Source organism: Spermophilus citellus (assembly GCF_964194105.1).
Source record: "Spermophilus citellus genome assembly, chromosome: 1".
Classification (NCBI taxonomy): Eukaryota; Metazoa; Chordata; class Mammalia; order Rodentia; family Sciuridae; genus Spermophilus; species Spermophilus citellus.
The window spans coordinates 116,125,171-116,145,141 of NC_138182.1; the positions used below are offsets into that span (position 1 = coordinate 116,125,171).

The 19,971-nt window shown below is 39.0% G+C and overlaps 1 protein-coding gene and 1 long non-coding RNA gene across 2 annotated transcripts; both read left to right on the forward strand.

Moving 5' to 3' along the window:
- Positions 1–703: 703 nt before the first annotated feature.
- Positions 704–2,564, forward strand: LOC308645497. The gene is made up of 3 exons (XR_014021227.1): positions 704–829; positions 1,102–1,162; positions 1,726–2,564. It is a non-coding gene; the product is annotated as an uncharacterized lncRNA (long non-coding RNA).
- Positions 2,565–3,070: 506 nt separating this feature from the next.
- On the forward strand, positions 3,071–4,459 carry LOC308655240 (uncharacterized protein). The gene has a single exon (XM_081305186.1). It carries the CDS (start codon positions 3,096–3,098, stop codon positions 4,053–4,055), a length of 960 nt encoding a protein of 319 aa, XP_081161312.1. The 5' UTR covers positions 3,071–3,095; the 3' UTR covers positions 4,056–4,459.
- Positions 4,460–19,971: the final 15,512 nt, after the last annotated feature.

The window sequence follows — 19,971 nt, forward strand, 5'->3', positions numbered from 1 at the left end:
AGTAAAGCACCAATAAATTCCAATTGGTTTTCTTGGTGAGCTCAATCCCCAGTTACCATGTTATGACCACCTCAATGAAATGTTGTCTACTAAGGAAGTTCTTAGACTCTGTTTTCAGAGGGTTCTTTTTCTTTTTTTAATGGGTTGGCGATCATTGATCCTGGAGGTTCTACATTGTATGAGTGGGACAAAATAAAACAATTTCGAGAGTAAAGCAATCGTTCAGCACATAATGTGTTGCTTACTTACACTGTCAAGCACTGTGACTCAGTGTAAATGCTTAGTTTGTGAGATCCCATCCAAATCTTTACCTCTGTCTACCAGCTAAAGTACAACGTAGCCAGTAGGCATTTCTCAGGATAGGTACTGACAGGTAACTAATATTAACTCTCTGTGCACATGATGTCATAGGGTTTCATTATTCCATGTATTAGACATTCACCCTACAAAGATCCTAGGGGTGACCCAGGAGCATGCCTTACTCCCTGGACTAAAACTGTTTATGCTTTCATGGATAGTTCAGTTCTTATATTGACATGTGCATTTGGGGAAGTAAGTGCAAACAGAGTACATGTTTAACAACCAAATCATAGACTGAATATTTAGAGATCACAATTGTGAGAACATCTCACATATTAAGAGTAGAGCCCTCATGCTGACCATCTGTCCTCGCCTGCACTACATTTCTGTGGGGTATTTTAGAATTCAGTGGTCTTCGAGGATGTGGCTATGAACTTCACCCAGGAGGAGTGTGCTTTGATGGAACCTTCCCAGAAGAGTCTCTACAGAGATGTGATGCAGGAAGTCCTTAGAAACCTGGCTTCTGTAGGTAAGGATGAAATTTCATTGCATAATCAAAGACAGAGCACCTGAGAGTTTTTTTTTTCCTCATGAATTGGAATGTGGGAAAGGGAATACTTTGGAAAATAAATTGGACCTAATGTCATTGCACTCTGCAGCGTAAATACCATACTCCTGTTTGTTTTTTTTTCTTTTTCCTTTTTTTTTAATGGGTGCATTATAGTTGTTTAAATTGTAAATCCCATAATGCATTTTGAAATCATGGTGATTCATAATGAGTTTTCATGAACTACATTTCAGGAGATGGATGGGAGGACCAGAACATGGAATATCAGAACACAAATACTGAGAGAGACTTAAGGTAATTTGTACTCATATGAGGAAACAGCACCATGAGGGAATTCTAGCACATCATATAGTTTCACAAATAAGCAACAAAAACAATCATGAGATAAATTATATTTATTCTTATTTCACCAAATATAAAATTTAATGAAAGATAGATGTTAACTATTTTCAAAAAAATATTGACTTGTTGACAGTGTCAACAAACTTCATTTATGATAGCACTGCTTTAGTAGCAGCTGTGGAAAAGCAGTTTTACAAAATAATTGTTACATTGACTTTCAAAGAGTATACAATATAGACATGGCAGAAAACCCATACTTTACCTGATATTGGTAATAGTATAAGTGCAATGCTTATTAATAAATATAAAGTAGTAATGATCCAACCATAAATCGTACTTTTAAAATTTTTACAGAAGTCATATGGTAGGTTCTGGAAAAATTTGAAAAGGTATTCAGTGCAGAAAAACCTTTATTGAGATTCCAAATCTTAGTCTTAAAAGACCATTCCTGCTAGTCATTTCATGTGAAAGCAATATGTGTGGACAGGTCTTCACATGTCACGTTTCCTTAATAGGCCCATCATATCTCACTCTGCAAACAAACCATATGAGAATGAGGAGTGTGGCGGAAAGCTATATGAATGTAAAGAGAAGAGAAAATCCTCCATTTCTCTCACAAGTGTTCCATGCCACGTGTCAGAGCACACCGTAAATGGTCCTAATGGAGGTCTGACGTGGAAGAGAGTTCAGTTGTTCCAGGTGTTTTCAAAAATATCAACCATCTCATATTGGAGAGCAGCCACCTGGATGTAAGCAATGTGGAGGTGCCATTACTATTTCAAATAACCTTCAAATGCATTATCAAACTCCTACTGGAGAGACAACTTACAGATATAAACAGTGTGGGAAAGCCTTCACTTATTCATATTCCCTTCAAATACATAAACAAATTCATTCAAGAGAGAAGTGCTATGAATGTAAAGAATGTGGTAAAGCTTTCACTACATTTTTTTACCTTCAAATACATAAACGAACTCATACTGGAGAGAAGCCCTATGAATGTAAACAGTGTAGGAAAGCCTTTGTTTCATCCACTAAACTTCATAAGCATGAACAAATGCACACTGGGGAGAAGCGCTATGAATGTAAAGAATGTGGTAAAGCCTTTGCTACTTTCTCTTACCTTCGAATACATAAAAAAATTCATACAGGAGAGAAGCCATATGAATGTAAGCAGTGTGGCAAAGCCTTCACTCGGTCGTCTTACCTTCACTCACATGAAAGAACTCATACAGGAGAGAAGCCCTATGAATGTGAACAATGTGCAAAAGCCTTCATTTTTTCCTCTTCCCTTCAAATACATAAACTAATCCATACAGGAGAGAAGCCCTATGAATGTAAGCATTGTGGCAAAGCCTTCACTCAGTCTTCTTACCTTCACTTACATGAAAGAACTCATACTGGAGAGAAACCCTATGAATGTAAACAATGTGGTAAAACCTTCACTCGATTATCTTACCTTCGTCCACATGAAAAAAATTCATACTGGAGAGAAACCCTATCACTGTAAACAGTGTGGTAAAGCCTTTTCTTCATCCAGCAAACTTCATAGGCATGAACAAATTCACATTGGGAAGAAGCCCAATGAATGTAAACAATGTGCAAAAGTCTTCACTTTTCTTCTGAATTTCAGGTACATAAACAAACTCATATTGCACAGAAGCCATATGAATGTAAGCAGTGTGGCAAAGCCTTTACTCAGTCCTATAACCTTCAGTTACATGAAAGAACTCATACTGGAGACAAGCCCTATAAATGTAAACAATGTGCAAAAGCCTTCACTAGGTTCTCTAAACTTAAAATGCATGAAAGAACTCTCACTGGAGAGAGGCCCTATGAATGTAAACAATGTACAAAAGCTTTCACTTCTAACTTTTCCCTTCAAATGCATAAGCGAACTCATACAGGTGAAAAGCCCTATGAATGTAAGCAGTGTGGCAAAGCCTTCTCTTGGTCATCTATCCTTCGCATACATGAAATAAGTCATACTGGAGAGAAGCCCTATGGATGTAAACAATGTGATAAATTCTTCACTACCTTCTCTTACCTTCAAAAACATAAACAAATTCATACTGGAGAGAGGCTCTATAAATGTAAGCAATGTGGCAAAGTGTTTAGTTCCTATGGTACCCTTCACTCACATGAAAGAGCTCATACTGGGGAGAAGCCCTATGAATGCAAAGAATGTGGAAAAGCCTTCACTGCTTTGTCTTCCCTTCGAAAACATAAACAAATTCATACTGGAGAGAAGCCCTATAAATGTAAGCAATGTGGCAAAGCCTTTACTTCCTCTGGTACCCTTCACATACATGAAAGAACTCATACTGGGGAGAAGCCCTATGAATGCAGAGAATGTGGAAAAGCTTTCACTGCCTTCTCTTACCTTCAAAGACATAGACAAATTCATACTGGAGAGAAGCCCTATGAATGTAAGCAATGTGGCAAAATCTTTAATTCATCTGATAACTTTCACAGACATCAAAAAACTCATACTGGGGAGAAGCCCTATAAATGCAAAGAATGTGAAAAAGCCTTCATTTTCTTCTCTTACCTTCAGCAACATAAACAAGTTCATACTGGAGAGAAACCCTATAAATGTAACCAATGTGGTAAAGCCTATAGTTCATCTGGTACCCTTTGCAGACATGAAAGAACTCATACTGGAGAGAAACCCTATGGATGTACAGAATGTGGTAAAGCCTTCACTCAGTCATCCTCCCTTCACTCACATGAAAGAACTCATACTGGAGAGAAGCCCTATGAATGTAAGCATTGTGGCAAAGCCTTCACTAAGTCCTTTAACCTTTATGCACATGAAGGAATTCATAGTAGAGAGAAGCTCTAGAAATGTAAACAACATTGAAAAGCCTTCACTACTTCATCTAGCCTTCAAGTACTTAATCCAAATCATACTGGAGAGAATCATTATCAGTGTGGACACTGTGGGAAAGCCTTTTTCTTCATTTAGTTACCTTTGCTCACATGAACCAACTCATATAGGAAAGAAGCCTTAATGAATGTAAACAATGTGGGAAAGCCTTTGCTTCAACCTGTGAACTTCCCTCCCATGAAAATCTCATCCTGGAAAGAATATTTACATGACTATGTAAACATCATGATAAAACTTTTAATCATTCCACTTATCTTCATTTGCGTGAACAGACTCATACTGGAACAAAGCTCTATGTAAACTATGTATTAAAACCTTCATGGTGGGGTTGTGGCTCAGTGGTAGAGCATTTGCCTAGCATGTGTTTGATGGGGTTTGATTCTCAACAATACGTATAAATTAATAAAATAAAGGTTCATCAACATCTAAAATGTTTTTTAAAAGAAAAGAAAAATCTTCATTTTTTTTTCCTCTCTCTTTTTCTTCAAATGTGCGAACAATCTCCTTGGAGAAAGGCCCTCTGAGAGTAAATGGTGTTGTAAAGCCTTTAGGAGTATGGCTTATCTTCAGATACATGAAAAAACTCATACTGGAGAAAAACCTTGTGAATGTAAACAACGTGGGAAAGCCTTTACTTATTTCTGTGGACTTTATGTACATAAAAACATTTATACTGGAGTAGAGCTCTGTGAATGTAAACGGTGTGGTAAAACATTCACAAGTTGTATTTATCTTCGTGTACATGAACAAACATACACTGGCGAGAGTATAAGTTTTGGTGAGAGGCCTCCTGAATATAAACAATGTGGTACAACCTTTGCTTATTCCAATTCAATTTGAAAACACTAACTGGGGAGAGGCTGTAAGAAAACAACCTGGAAAGGCTTTCAGGGCTTTCACTCACCTTCAGTTGCATAATGCCCTCATACTGCATTGAAAATCTGTAAATGGAAGCAATGTAAAAAATGTTTCTCTTATTCTTTTTTTTCATATATTTATTTTTTAGTAGTAGTTGGACACAATACCTTTATTTAATTTATTTGTGTCTATGTGGTGCTGGGAATGGAACTCAGGGCCTCACACATGCTAGGCAAGTACTCTACTGCTGAGCCACAACTCCTGACCTCTCTGATTATTAGCTTCAAATCATAAACGAATTCATACTGGATAGAAGACTTGTGAATGTCAACAGTGTGGAAAAGGCTTCAATTGTACTTCTACCTTCAAATACAAGAACAAACATACTGGTGACAAGTTTGTTGTATATAAACAATGTATTAAATCCTTCACTTGTTGCAGTGATATCCAAAAACATGAAATAACTTGTATTAGAACAAAGTTATTTTAATTTAAACAATCAGAAACACCTTCTTTTGGTGCAGTTCCCCTAATGAGCATTAAAGAATTGGTAACGTAGAAATTCTATTTGAATGCAAAAGTTCTGGCTAATCATTCAGTTTTCCTGGTCATCCTCAAATATATGACAGGATCCACACTGAGAAAACTTTGAATATTAACAAAGTGGTAAATCATTTTTTCCCTGTTGCTTTCAAAGCCATTTCACTCATGGTGGAAGAGAAACTGTCTAAATATGTGATATTTACTTCTGTTACAGGAAAGGTAGTGGAGCAAAGAAATGTGTGGAAATGTCCAATTTTTACATTTCCTTTGAAGAACATAAAACAGTTGCACAGGTTGAGAAACTGAACCAGAAATCTGATAGAGCCTTTACACATTCCAGTTTGATTTATGTGTCAGATTTTCATTGCACTGACAAAAATACCAAAGAAAATTCAACCTAAAGGAGGGAAGATTTATTTTGGTTCAAGATCACATAACATTCAGTCTATCATTAACTGACCTCCTTGCTTTAGGCCTGAGGTGAAACAGAACATAATATGTGATGGTGTCGGAGAGAAGGACTTCTTACCTCATGGCAGCTGGGAAGGAGAGAGATGGAAAGTGAATTAAGTACATCACTAATTGCTAACCAGTTTTTATTGTGCAGACTGTAGTTGTGGCATTTCTATTGTCAGTGCTTCTACTTCCCTTGATAGTGTAATGTGCACTTGTGATGGAGTTCACATCATTTGTGCCTAATGTTCCAGGTCCTGACTTGGAAAATAAGAAAAAGCAATGTTGCTAGTTTCTACTCAAGCATGGGAAAGGCTACCTCAAATGTTCCGAGGGGAAAATCCCTAGTCAGTCTGTGGGGTTTTCTTAGCAGACTGTTTAACAGCATTCCAAAGTTCTTATGAGAAGGTTTGATGGCCTTAGACAAAATCACTCTGCATTTTGTACTAACCCTAACAAGAATGGATCACATTTCCCGAAGACTGAGGTATTGACTTCCATTGTAGGTTACTGGGCAGCTAAACTCTTCCACTGAACCACACAGAACATGAGGAAGAGGTTATCTGTGCAACCTGCAAGTTTGCAAGAGTACCTCCAAAATGTTCAGAAGAAATTTATGTAGAGAGAAGAGTAGTCATGTGTAGTGTGCAGTTCTAGAAACCTAGTAACAAATGACCTGGCTTACCAATGTTCTTGAATGCTACTTGCATTATGTCAAATATCTTGACTGCTACTTGCATTATGCCAATATGACAACAATTATGCTGATCCCTTGGTATCAAGGTACAGGATGATCCTTTAGTTGGTCTTGAACCAGCCCAGTTCTTCCCCACTCCTCTTTGTTGTTTGTAAGTGTCAAGAATAATTGTGGGGCTGGGGATGTGGCTCAAGCGGTAGCGTGCTGGCCTGGCATGCGTGTGGCCTGGGTTCAATCCTCAGCACCACATACCAACAAAGAAGTTGTGTCCGCCGAGAACTAAAAAATAAATATTGAAAATTCTCTCTCTCTCTCCCTCCCTCCCTCCCTCCCTCCCTCCCTCCCTCCCTCTCTCTCTCTCAAAAAATAATAAATAAATAAATAAATAAATAAACAGGGTTTAAAAAAAGAAGAATAATTGTGACGTGTGGACATAGAAGAATAAAGAGCAATCCAATGCACCACTGGCCAAACTTTCTGTGTCATGGAGAAGGTGAAGTGGTGGAAGGCAAAAGGTAAGAGGCCATAGCCGTGGAAAGTGGAAGGAGATGGGGAGAGAGCTCACAGACCATACCCTTCCCTGGCTCGGGGGTCAGAACAATGGCCTGGAGTCTTTAAAGGTTTGGTCTTATGTGTCAGCATCAGAGTAAATGTCTCTGTTCTTATTTTCATTGAATCCAATTTCCTAGGGATAAGTGAGAACAATATTGGGATGGGTTTTGGAGGAAAATTATTGACATTTTCAAATCTGGAGGGTAGGTGGAAAGGAAGATATAAATATTTTTAGTATATTTGACCTGGTGTTTCAGTTTCCTGGTGTGGTCACTGAGCTCATGGCAATGGGGAACAATGTCCCAGAAGAAAAGATCCATGTCCAAATCCTGAATGCCACTTCCTTGTATCATGGAATCTGCTTTATATACTATTTTTTCCAGTATATTTGGATGCAGATTATTGCAATCAGAAATTGTGTTAGTGGATGAACTATTGCAAATTTATTTTGACTAAATATGCTATATCATCCGGTGATTCATTGAATTCACATTTCAGTAATTTATTAATATGAAAAAATGAATCATTAAGTTCGAAAGCGCTAATTATGTAAGGAAAATAACAAAGGAGATGCAGAGGCAGGAAAGTGACTGCTTGTCCAAGTGGCCACATTTATTTATACCAATAGGTACATTAGATCATTAGTACCATAACCAACTTGTTGTTTCAGTAAAATTGCTTATTCTACAGTTACATTCACAGTTACATATGCAATGTCAGGAGATTTGTATAGCTTTTAAGAAAATCCATTGTATGTAGTTACTGTTACATGGATAGATTTAGGTTCAGTGAAACATTGTGTTTTTCTAACAAGGGAGTCCCTGTATTACCAGGAGCTCTGTGCCTGAGATGAAGGTCGAAGTTGACAAGACTAACATAGAGCTTCCACATGAGGGTCAACACTACAGCAGCCAGGCATCCCATGTCTTTATACAGATGTTTCCCAGCAGCCGGGCATTCTGCGTCTTTGCACAAAAACTTTCTAGCAGGTAGGCATTCAGTGCCTTTGCACAGAAACTTCCTAGCCACCAAGCATGCCACAATCACAAAGTTTATCAGAGACCTCAATCCCAAACATAGAACCCCTACATAAGTACTTAATAAATAATACTTAAATTAGTTTAACAAATTTGTAAAATAAGTTTGAGAAATTTCAGGATATAATGTTCTTAAAACATGAACATGTTCAACCAGAGAAATGAGACAAATCAATGGAGCAAACTAGAATTCAAAGAAACCCACACAGATTTAATTCTTGACAAGGGTGCCAAAAACATATTGGAGAAAGTTCAGCCTTTATGAAAAAACTGCTGTTGGAGAATAGGTTATTTCTTTATAAAAGAACAAGACTGGATCCCAATCTCTCGCTTTTCACAAAATCCAATTCAGTATGGATCAAAAGGCTATGAATTAGACAATAAACTTTGTTGAAACTCCAACATAGTTGCAAGCAACAGTTTCCTCGGTAGAATCCCTGAAGGCCAAGAATAATTTGAAGAAATAATTTGAAGAGTTAATAAAGGGGATGACATCACATTCAGAATCTTCTGCAAGGCTAAGCAAACAAAATGTGGAGAATCCATAGAAGAAGAGAAAGTCTTAGTCCACACTTCTGAGAGGAGTAATATCCAGTATGCATAAAGATCTCTAAAAATCTTATAATAAAAAATAACCCAATTAATAAATGAGAAAAGTAAACATTATTAAAAGAAGAAATACAATTGTATATTATATAAGGATCAGGCACATGGAGGAGGGAAGAATAAGGAGAAAGAATAAATGCTGATAAATGATCATGGCAGTTACATTGATATATTTTGTGCATGTATGATTACCTAATAAATATACCCTACTAGTATACATAAGTATGTTTCACTAATGAAAATATAGAAAAAAAGAAAAGGTCCATTCAATCTAATCTGCAGTCTCAGTGTCTGAAGTTCTCTTCATCCTCATTGTTCTCTCCTGTTATAGACAACCATAAGGAGTAGTTTTCCTCTCATGACCAGTACTATTTAGGAATCAAGGAGTGTATGGGAAGGCAGGTAGAGAGTGAAGGTTGCACATTCCCTCTGGGGTAACTTCAATCCCATATTGCAAACACTAGGCAGTTCCAGGAAACTTATTCCCTATGGGCCTTTCCTGACCTACGCTGGGTTATATTGTCCATCTACTTCCTCTACTTGCCTCTGGAAACTCATGGATGTGCTGTTAGCATCTAAGTAGGTGTTCCAAGCCAGTCCTCCATACATAGGGCACACGATTATTTCACAAGAAAAATACTCAGGAAGTGGTGATGTAAAATGAGAACTTTGCTTTAAGGAAATAAGAAATTACTGTATTCTGAGGCATATATGGGAATTACCATGGCCTTGGCACAGTTTCATATTAACCTTTGTGACTTTTTTTTTTTTAACCATGGAAGAGTTTTGGTGAGATTTTGATCCCATGGAATGAATTTTGTGCATCAGTAGGTTTACCAAATTCTTCCTTGGAGTCTTTATATAGGAGGTAAGGAGATGTGCTTAATAGAGTCAGATATTATCTTGTAGAATTTTTAAAGATTGTTGTAGGGAAGAGGTTAGCTAAACTTAGTGATATGGTTTCATAATAATGGCACGAGAATGTTAGATCAGATGTAATATGTGAAAATACACATTTTAAAGGCACTCATAGTCCAATATAATTATGTCTTGACATGCAATATTCCTCCCTCCAGAGTCATGAAGGCCTGCTCTATCAAGGTCTTGCACTGTGCAGGATCTCCAATACTTATCCAGCTTCAGAGAAGTTCAGACCCTTTGGTCTAAGCACGAGAATGTGCATGCAGACCTTGAAAGTCTTGACCATAGCATTTGATAAAAGAGTCTGAGAGAAAAGAATGTAGTCTTCAGGAAAGGGAAATAGTTCTAATGCCTTTAAAGAATCAATCCCTGCATGATGTTAGTGATACTAGTCATTGTGAGCTTGTTCTCAGTTTAAGTGATTTCCATTGATGTTTGGAGTATTTAAAATAACAATTAGAAAAAATTCTAATTTTTTTCTCTTGACCAATTTAAGTCAATGGACATGGAGTCATGTTCAGTGGCTGGGTCTAAGAAAGGTTTATCTTTAATGTCCAAATTATTGTAACTCTCATTCCTTCTATTTGTATTATTTTGTGAGATTCAAAATCTTAGGGAATCCCATATATATAGTCAACAGAGGAGAAGTGATTGTGAGGTAGGTTAAGTCAATATGCCATCGTGCTCCCAAGCATTTTCTGCATCTGATGATAGCATTTACATCATCTGAGATTTTGAGTCCATCAAATTGTTTCCATAAATAGTAGTTCATTTATGTGATCAATATGGTTAGGTCCAGATTTTGGGATGTTTACCACAATGACAAGGAATGGATATCCACACAGATTTGTTGCACTGGGAAACAGGTTCAGCTGCAATAAGTTGACCATTATATTTGTCATATGAAATTTGTCATAACTTATTGTCTTCAGGAATAATGATAAAACTGTCATGCAGTTTACTAGACCCATGTTAACATGTTTTATTCATTTATTTTTTCATAGGAAGAAAGTTTGTTTTGGCTGGAAAGGTTTGGTATATAAAATAAAGAGATTTCCAAAGGGGAGTTGTCATGGTTTGGATCTGTGGTATTCCCCAAAATTTCCTGTTAATGCCGAAATATCCAGAGGTGAAATGATTAGATTATGAGAGCTGTGATCTTATCTGTCCATTCTAGTTTGGATAGACTGACTGGGTGGTAAAAGCAGATAGGTGGGGTGTGGGTAGGTGGAATGAGTCACTGGGAGCATGTCCTGGAAAGGTTATTCTTCCTGCAAACAGTTCCTCTGCTGCTTGACCCACCATGACACAAGCAGATTCCATCAGATTGGCTCTTTCACCAAATCCTACTGTCTCACCTTGAGCCCAAAGAGACACAGTCAAGCCATCTATTGACTGAGACCTCTGAAACCAGGAGCCACAAATCAACCTTTCCTTCTCTACATGTTTTTGTTGTGTATTTCATCAAAGTGATACAAAAACTGACCAAAATATAGTTCCTTTTAGTAGACATGGTTTAGATTTGTGGTGTCCCACAAAAGCTCATGTGTGAGACATCAGAAGAAAGTTTAGAGTTGAAATGGAGGGTGATGAGTATTTTAACCTAATAAGTTCATTAATCCACTTTAATAGTTTAACTTGGTGGCAACTAATCAGGTAGGGTGTGGCTGGAGGAGATAAATAGTTGGAAATGTGACTCAGTGTTTAATGTTTTGTCATTGGTGAGTCTTTCTCTTTCCTGATTGCTATATTCAGAGCTGCTTTCCTCCTCTAGGCCCTTCTGACATGGTGTTCGGCCTCACCTTGGGCCCAGAGCAGTGGAGTTAGCTGTCTGTGGTCTGATACCTTTGAAACCATGAGCACCAATTAAACTACCTGCTCTAAAATTGTTGTCAGGTCTTTCAGTCATAGCAGCAAAAAAGCTGATTAAAATGGTAGATTTAAAATGTAGTTTTACCCAAATAAAACCTGGATTTTATTTTTTTTTTTGTTAAATGTAATGGAATAATAAAGATAATTATTACCTGGGGTTAATGTAAAATTTGAATCATTCAAACTTTAAATTTGGTTCCAGTAAATTAGCAGATTTGAGTTAAAAAAATTTGTAACAAAACATGATTAATATGAGGACATAATGTTATAACTTGTAGTTATCTGAAACTTTTGAGTTAATAGCATTATTCTTAACTTTTAACAAAGTATTCCAAGAATAATCTCATCACCAAGGCATACAAAGGGTACCTGTTATGGTAAGATGACAATAAACTAGAGAATAACACATTTTATATGACCAATTATCACAAAAGCAATTTATTTTTAGCAACTTTTTCTCCCCTTCCTCCTCCTCCTCTTTCCCTTCTGAGTCAATTCCCTCAAGTTTACACAGTAGGAATGACAGCTAGAAATGTAGGGTAGAAAATTGACTTCTAAAAGCTCAGAGCCTATGCTTCAGGTTAAGCATTGTGTCAAATATCATCATTTCTCAAAAATAGTAAAATAAACATGAGTATAGGTAAAGACTTACTAAGACAAAATGAAGGGGATGGGATTGTGGCTCAATGGTAGAGCTTGCCTAGCATATGAGGCTCTGAATTCCATTCTCAGCACCAAATAGTAATGAATAAATAAGATAAAGGTATGGTGTCCATCTACAACTAAATATATATGACATTGAAAAATAAAGACAAGATGAGAAGAAAACTTTTCTTAAGTAGACATAAGTTTTTTTTTAATATTACATCTAAATAGATACCTTTTTTTTTCATTTTTTAGAGATTCAGTCCACTTTCCCATCCTGAGGCTTAGACATGCTGTATAAGTCGAAATTTCCCTTATGGATATCATTTTTAGACAACAATGTCTTAAAATATGCTCAAAATAGTACTTTTTGAAATCTCATTTGTGTAATTCATTAGTTTTTCAATTTTTCAAATTTTTTTTTTTTTTTTTTTTTTTTTTTTTTTGTATTGGGGATTGAACTCGGGGACACTCGGCCACTGAGCCTCATCCCCAGTCCTTATTTTGCATTTTATTTAAAGACAGGTTCCAATTGAGTTGCTTAGCACCTTGCTTATGCTGAGGCAGGCTTTGACCCCATGATCCTCCTGCTGCACCTCATTAGCCTCCAGGATTTTAAGCATGGGGCTCCAAGCTCAGCTGTCTCCCTTCCTCCCTCCCTCCCTCTCTCCCTCCCTCCCTCCCTCCCTCCCTCCCTCCCTCCCTCCCTCCCTCCCTTCCTTCCTTCCTTCCTTCCTTCCTTCCTTCCTTCCTTCCTTCCTTCTATCCCTTCCTTCCTTGTTTTTTGTTTGTTTTGTTTAACTGTGTTAATAAATTAGTTCCATTTTGCCTGCCACACAGTAGACCAATCCCTGGAAGAATGAGCTGTGCAAATGAGAAAGAACTCATCCAAGCAGAGTTCAGATATGAGAAGATAGGAGCAGCCTTCACTTTGCATCTGGAGGATCAGGAAGTTGAGGTCAATTGTGGTTTGTTATTCTGTTCTTTTATAGAAAGTTCACCCACAGGACACATATGCAGGCCCAAATGAAGAACTATTAATTTTTACTAGTTTGAGATGAATAAATTAACAGGGAGTGCTTTGCTAAAGCCATGACCCTTTACTTCTGCCTGAAGATGTCCTGTGGTAACCAGGCAGAATAAAGCTTGGCATATCTGCCTTCATTTTGCTTCTTTGTCCTTTGTTACTGTAAACATTGGGTCAGATCCCTGCTCACTCCCTTCTCTGCATCTATGCATGGTAATCATTTAAGAAGTGTTCACCTAAAAACTAGGTATACAAGTTTTATCAACCCTAAATTTATATAACTCTCTTTCCCCTCAAGATGGGCAAAATTGGGGTATTCCATTTCAGACCCCTGGAGTAGCATCTATAGATTTTAAGATTTGTCATGCAGCTTCCAAGAATGATGTGAGGCAGGCAGATCACCCACAGTGGGACTGGTTTCCTAAGCAGGAGCTGTTCTCTCATGGGGACTGAATTGCTTCTTCCAGGATCACAGGTCTGATAGACAAGCATCCTGAGTACCAAGGGGAAATTGCCCCTTTAGCAATTAAAAAAAAATCTGGAGGGAGCCTCCTCACAGAAGCAGGACTGAGAGGTGATCCATGACTACTAAAGTATGCAGACCTCTCAGCCCTGCCCCATTCATACCTCTACACCTGAATCTCATGTCAGCAGCTGGAAGACAGAGCAGAGATGCTGGTTTCCTTTTGATTTCCCTTTGCGACCATACTTATTAGTTTTTTAAATACTTTGCACAATTATATTTTCTATTTGATTTTGGTGGTGAGTGGCCAGATGGTTAGTTGAGAGCCCCATAATGAGGCATTTGGCTTAAGACTCCCATGTCACAAGTTCATGAAAACAAGTTAGTTGACCACTACCATTGTGACTTATGTGTCAGAGGTATTATCTATAGAAAAGTCAATAGGGTTATACACTCAGCCTGATGACCTCTAGAGCAGGTGATAATAGCATTGGTAATGAAAGAAGATTTATTCAGTTTTTGCTCAGTTTCAACTCCATTTATAAAATCACAGTGATTACCATGGTATTTATGGAGTACTTTCTATGCCTGGATTCAGCATGGGTACTTATAATATTGCCTTCTAGTAAGACATTTATTTGTCTTTTTACACTGTCTTTTTCCCAAAAAGAAATTTGTGGTGCAGCAGAAATAGAATAAGAAAGAGATCAACAGTGTTAGCAGAGCACATGGTCACCAGGGGTTTGAGAAGGGGGACTCTGGTGGAATAGGGAAAGTATCAAATGTTTAGCTATTACTTTTATTAATTTGGAACTTTTTAGAAACTCCAACCAGAGACATATTCTTAACTCGGAGTTTTTGTTGTGTATTGTCCTAGGGTTCAGTATCTCTTTTTCTTAGGGGAGTAGTCCAGTTGAGAAGTGCATCCTTCGGAAGTCTAGCATTACAGTGGAGGGTTTATCTTCCAACACTCTAGTGATTTCTCAAAACAGAGGATTCTTTAAGTTGGAACCTACAATTTTGGTATAAAAATGTATGGAGGGTCCTCTTAATCCCTATAGCCATCTCAGTCATATGTTTATATGTATGTTAAAAGCAAGAAAGTGTATGTGTGTGTGTGTGTGTGTGTGTGTATATGTGTGTGTATGTGTGTGAGAGTAATCTTCTCACCTTTGTCAGTAGATTTTAGTGAGATGACATTTCACTCATTTAGCATTTTATTAGAACAAAAACTGCACCTCATTGATTCAGAGGCATTTGTTATCTCTTTTATGTTCTCCAATGTATTCTACATATTTAGAACTTTTTTAGGTTATAACATCTCTAATCTCATCACTATAATTCTATTTGATCTTTAGTAAGAATGACTTCTTTTTCTGGAAATGTTCCACAGTGGAGAAGTTTTAGAATTCTTGCATTCATATAGAAGTATGAGTATTTATACATGTATGTACACATAGACCTTAACTACCTTCTAGACCTTAACTACCTCCCTGAGACCTGCTGCTGTGCATAGTCCAGTTTGTCTCAGGCCCATTCTGACTGACTTTGATCTCAAATCCACTTCTGGGCTTAATCTGAATTTTAAAATACTCATGTAAATTCAGAACTCACAAAAATATTTGTAACTGAGATCTGAGAGACACCTTTGGGACACATCAATGTGCAATGAGACATCAGTGAGTTTAGGGACTCCCCAGGTTTCTCTTGACTGGTTATTTGAAATAATATCAACTCACAAATCAGAATCAACCTGTGGTGATTCAGTGCTCAATGAAAGGGCTACACAAAAACACTTAAAAGGTGTGTCCAGAAGAAAGGCAAATTAAGTATTTAATTGCATAGGGAGTCCTTGGTGTTTAATTAGGGTGTAGAATTAAGTTAAACTACTTTGAATTTTGGTTTTCTAATGTAGAAGCAAGAACACAGTCCAGTAGACACAAAAACTGGATCTTTTCTCATGGACTCCCTTAGATATGGAAGTATGGGGATAAATGCATATAGTACTGCATACATGGCATACATTAAGGATGGCTGAGTAGCAAACCATTCCCTTGTGCTAGGTATGTGAGCTGCAAACTGCTTACCCTGTAGGCACAGCCTGGGCGTAAGGCCACATGTTGCAGTTCCCACACTTGCTCCATGGCCCAGTCCTCAATTGGTCACTACAAGGACAGTTAGCAAGAAATTGCATTGGTGGCTGCCTGTAGTCTGCTTAGCTACTGCCTGAGTATATATACATGGTAACTGTGCAATAAAATCAGACCCGCTTCCAGCTTGGTCTCTGGAGGTCTTGGTTAGTGACTCCACAGCCACACTCTCCTCTACCATGTTCCATGGACCTCCTCACTGGATGAGAAAGAGCCCATGCACAGAAGCTTCCTTTCCAATTCTTACCAAGTGAAAGATTCAAGTGTGAACTTAAAACACAGCTGACTTTGGAACCTGAAAGAGGGCCTTGTGTCTCCACTGAAGCATGGGGTGCCAGAGGATGGTGGGTGGGGAAGCAATTATAGAATGAGACATGCCACATCTTCTTCCTATAAGGCTGAGTTCTGGAGGCTGCTCCTGTGAAAAAGAGGGAAAGAGGCAGACCCTGTGGAGACCATCCCAGGACACTGCTTCTGGGCAACTGAAATACCTGATTTCCCACAGTATCATCCTCAATATTAGCTCAGATAATTTGCTTGTCTTGCATGGTTGTGTGAGATTGTGTTTCAGTTTGACAGAACTTTCCTTGATAAGATGCAGCCTTGAGGCAGGACATGCCTTGAAATAAGAATGCAGGTGGCATTTCCTCCTAGGCCCCATCTGGTGTGACAGGAGCATTGATGGAGGGTGGAAATGACCACTCCCTTCCCTAGGCCACAGAGGGTTGGGATGTGCACACGCCTTCCCGAGATACTTTCTTTAATTGTGGAAGTCCTGATCCCCTCCTCCAGTCTCCTGTGCTGTTACTAACAGGGCTGTTCCACTTCACACTAGTGGGGTCAATTGATGAGGAAGGGAAGGTTGAGAGGCAGTAGTGACACAGCCAGCCTTGGTGCAGGTCTGAGTCAATCTCTTTATTGTCAGAAATGGTCCATGCTTCAACTTATGTTGGACCAGCCAGAAGGGTATACACAGTCCTGAGAACACCTGCCTCAAAATCATCATTTCTCCCACTAAATTCATGCTAGTAAATTTAATACTGAAAATCAACAACAACTAAACCTATTTCACAATTTGATTGAGACAACTCAGTATTTGTTTTTCTGGTGACACACTTTTGTATCTGAGCCATCAGTTCGCTTTTGAAAATAAGGGTTGCCTTATGACACTTCAAACCTCTCCTCAATATATTCATCCCTCTGTGTTCTCAGATTTGTAACTATTTGTTGTGACCTTTGTCCAGTGCCACTCACTTTCCTACACTAAAATCATGACTTCAATCATTTCATGTCAGACCTAAAATCCTATAACCATGCATCCACAATTTGCTTTGTGAGTGTCCATCAAATTAACATCTCCCATGCTGAACTGCTTCCTGAGCGAAGGAGTGTGAGGGATGAGTGGGCTGTGAACTAGAACACTACTTTTTAAACTACATTTACAATGACATTGACTATTATTCCAATCAGCATGTTTATTTGAATAATTTCAAGAAGATTCTTTAATGTATTTTGGTATAAAACAACCGGATAGAAGAATGTAGTTTTATTCCCTGGCAAAAATTGGTGGCACATGTGTGTGGCAGTATCCCTAGTTACATAAGGTCTTTCATAAGAATAATTAATGATGCTTGGTGCTTATCAGTGTCCTACCTAGTATGTGTATGTTGTGTCTGTGTGTATTATATGTATATATTATATATTTATATATATACTTTTTTTCTTCTTTTGGTACCAGGAATTGAATTTAGAGGCACTTGACACGGAGACAATCCTCAGCCTTATTTTGTACTTTTTTTTTGAGACAGGGTCTTGCTGAATTGCATAGCACCCCACTTTTCGATTAGGCTGGCTTTGACTCTTGATCCTCCTGCCTCAGCCTTCTGAGCCACTGAGATTATAGGCATGTGTTACTGTGTCCAGCTTACCTAGGATTTTTTTTTGTATGTAAATTATCTCTTTCCTGGTACAGTTTATATATATATATATATATATATATATATATATATATATATATATATATATATATATATATATATTTTATACAGACCAGCATAGGTAGCATCCAGGAGCACCTCTGTTGCCCCAGGTCTTTTCCCCATTATCCCACCTCTCTTTCTTTATCTCCTCCTCCTCTTCCTCTACCCCCTCCTTTTCCATCTCCTTCTCCTCTGCCTTTACCCACTCCTCCTATAACTCCTTCTCCTCCAACCTCTCCCCCTCTTCTTTCACCCCTCTAACTCCTCCATACTAATTCCTTCACCTGTACCCCTGCTCCTTCCCTCCTCCAATCCCTCAATCCCCTCCTCCTTCCCCTTCCTTCTCCTCCACCTTCCCTCCTCTTCCTCTTCCCGTCTTCCTCCTCCTCCCTCTCTTCCTCCTTCTGTCCTCCTCATCCCTTGTCCACATTTGTCCTCCTGTTCCACCCTTCCTCTACTTCTATTTTCTTCCTCCTCTTCCCTGCTTTCTTCTCCCCCATTCTTCACCTCCTCCTCCATACCCTTCCTCCTCCACTCCTCATTTCTTCCTCCACCACTTATTCCCTTCCTCTACTCCCTCCAACAGCTTCCTCCTTCCCCTTTCTCCTCCTACATCCATTTTCTTCACCCCTCCAATTTCATTCCCTCTTCTTTCTCCTCCATTTTCTCCTCCTTTGCCTCCACCCCATCCTCCGCCAACCCCTCCTCTTCATTTGTGCCTATAACTTCACCATATTCACTCCAACTCCACCATTTTCTACTCCTCCACCCCTTCTCTTCCAACCCTCCTCCTCCCCTTTTTCATTCCTTCTTCTCCACCTTCTCCTCTTCCCTCCACTCCCTTCCTTACACCCCTCTCTTCTTCATCCACCTCCTCATCCTCCCTCTTCTTTCTCCAGTCTTCTACCCCTTCACTTTTTTCCTTCACCTGTTTCTCCTCCCCTTCCTCCTTTACCCCCCTTCTGCCCTCCCTTCTTTCTTCTTCACTCCCTTTTTTCTTCCTGCCTTTATATTCCTCCATCTTTTTTCTAATCCTGGCTCCTTCCTTCTCCACCACTCCCTCCTCCACCCCCTTTCTCCTCTGTGCTCCTTTATTCTTCATTCCCAGCCCCTCCTTCCTCTTCCTGCACGATCTTTTGCTCCTTCAGTGGCACTACACCTGCTTTTACCCCCACCAGTGACCAAAGTCGAGCACTCAAAGTCCAATTCCCTATAACTCTGCTCAACATGGACACCAGTGGGATTAAAGGAGGATGAGATGTCACTCTCAGCATTCAGCTACTGATGCATATAAAGGAAGATGGCAGTATCTTCCTGAAAAGAGAATCAGTTAAGAAGATGTGGGAGGAGAGTGCTGCACATATGAATGTTGCAGAGGAAATTGTCCTGAGAGAATGGTCACACTGGCTGCACCCACTAATGCCACCTTGAAATCTTTGTTGATCATTGACAAACTAGAAGAGGACACCAGCAACACTGTGAACAGTAGCACAGCTGCCAGTAGACCCCAGTCACTGTGAGCCTGGTGGTCCCTGCAGTGTGGCTCCCTTATTGGAAAAGGTGGTTATAAGATGAAGGAGATTTGAGAGAGCACAGGGGCTCAAGCCCAGGTGACAAGGATATGCTCCCCAATGTAGCAGGTGGGCTTTTGCTATTGCAGACATTCCACGATCCATCACTGAGTGTGTCAAACAGATGTGCATGGTCATGTTGGAGTCCCCCTGTAGGATTGGCCATCCATTACTGCCAAGATGCCACCTTCTGCAGTCCTGTTTACAAAGGATCAGGAGAAGTACAGCACAGACAGTGAGAGTGCAACCTTTTCCCACAGCACTTCATCCATTTGCTTCAATCCCTATCTAGAGGGACCCCTCTAGAGACCTGTGCCATTCAAGGACAGTCTGCCATTTCATAGCTAGTCTTGGCCAAGCTGCACAAGTTGTCAATGCAACAGTCTCATTGTCCCATGACACATGATCATAACAGATTCAGCAGCATTGATTCCAGCTCTTCAGATGTGAAAGGCTGTCTGACAGGTTTGCATGCACCTGGTCAGGCTACTCCTAAA

What these genes read in the sequence shown, in the direction of transcription:
- LOC308655240 (XM_081305186.1), top strand. Translation starts at nt 3,096, where the DNA reads ATGCATAAGCGAACTCATACAGGTGAAAAGCCCTATGAATGTAAGCAG.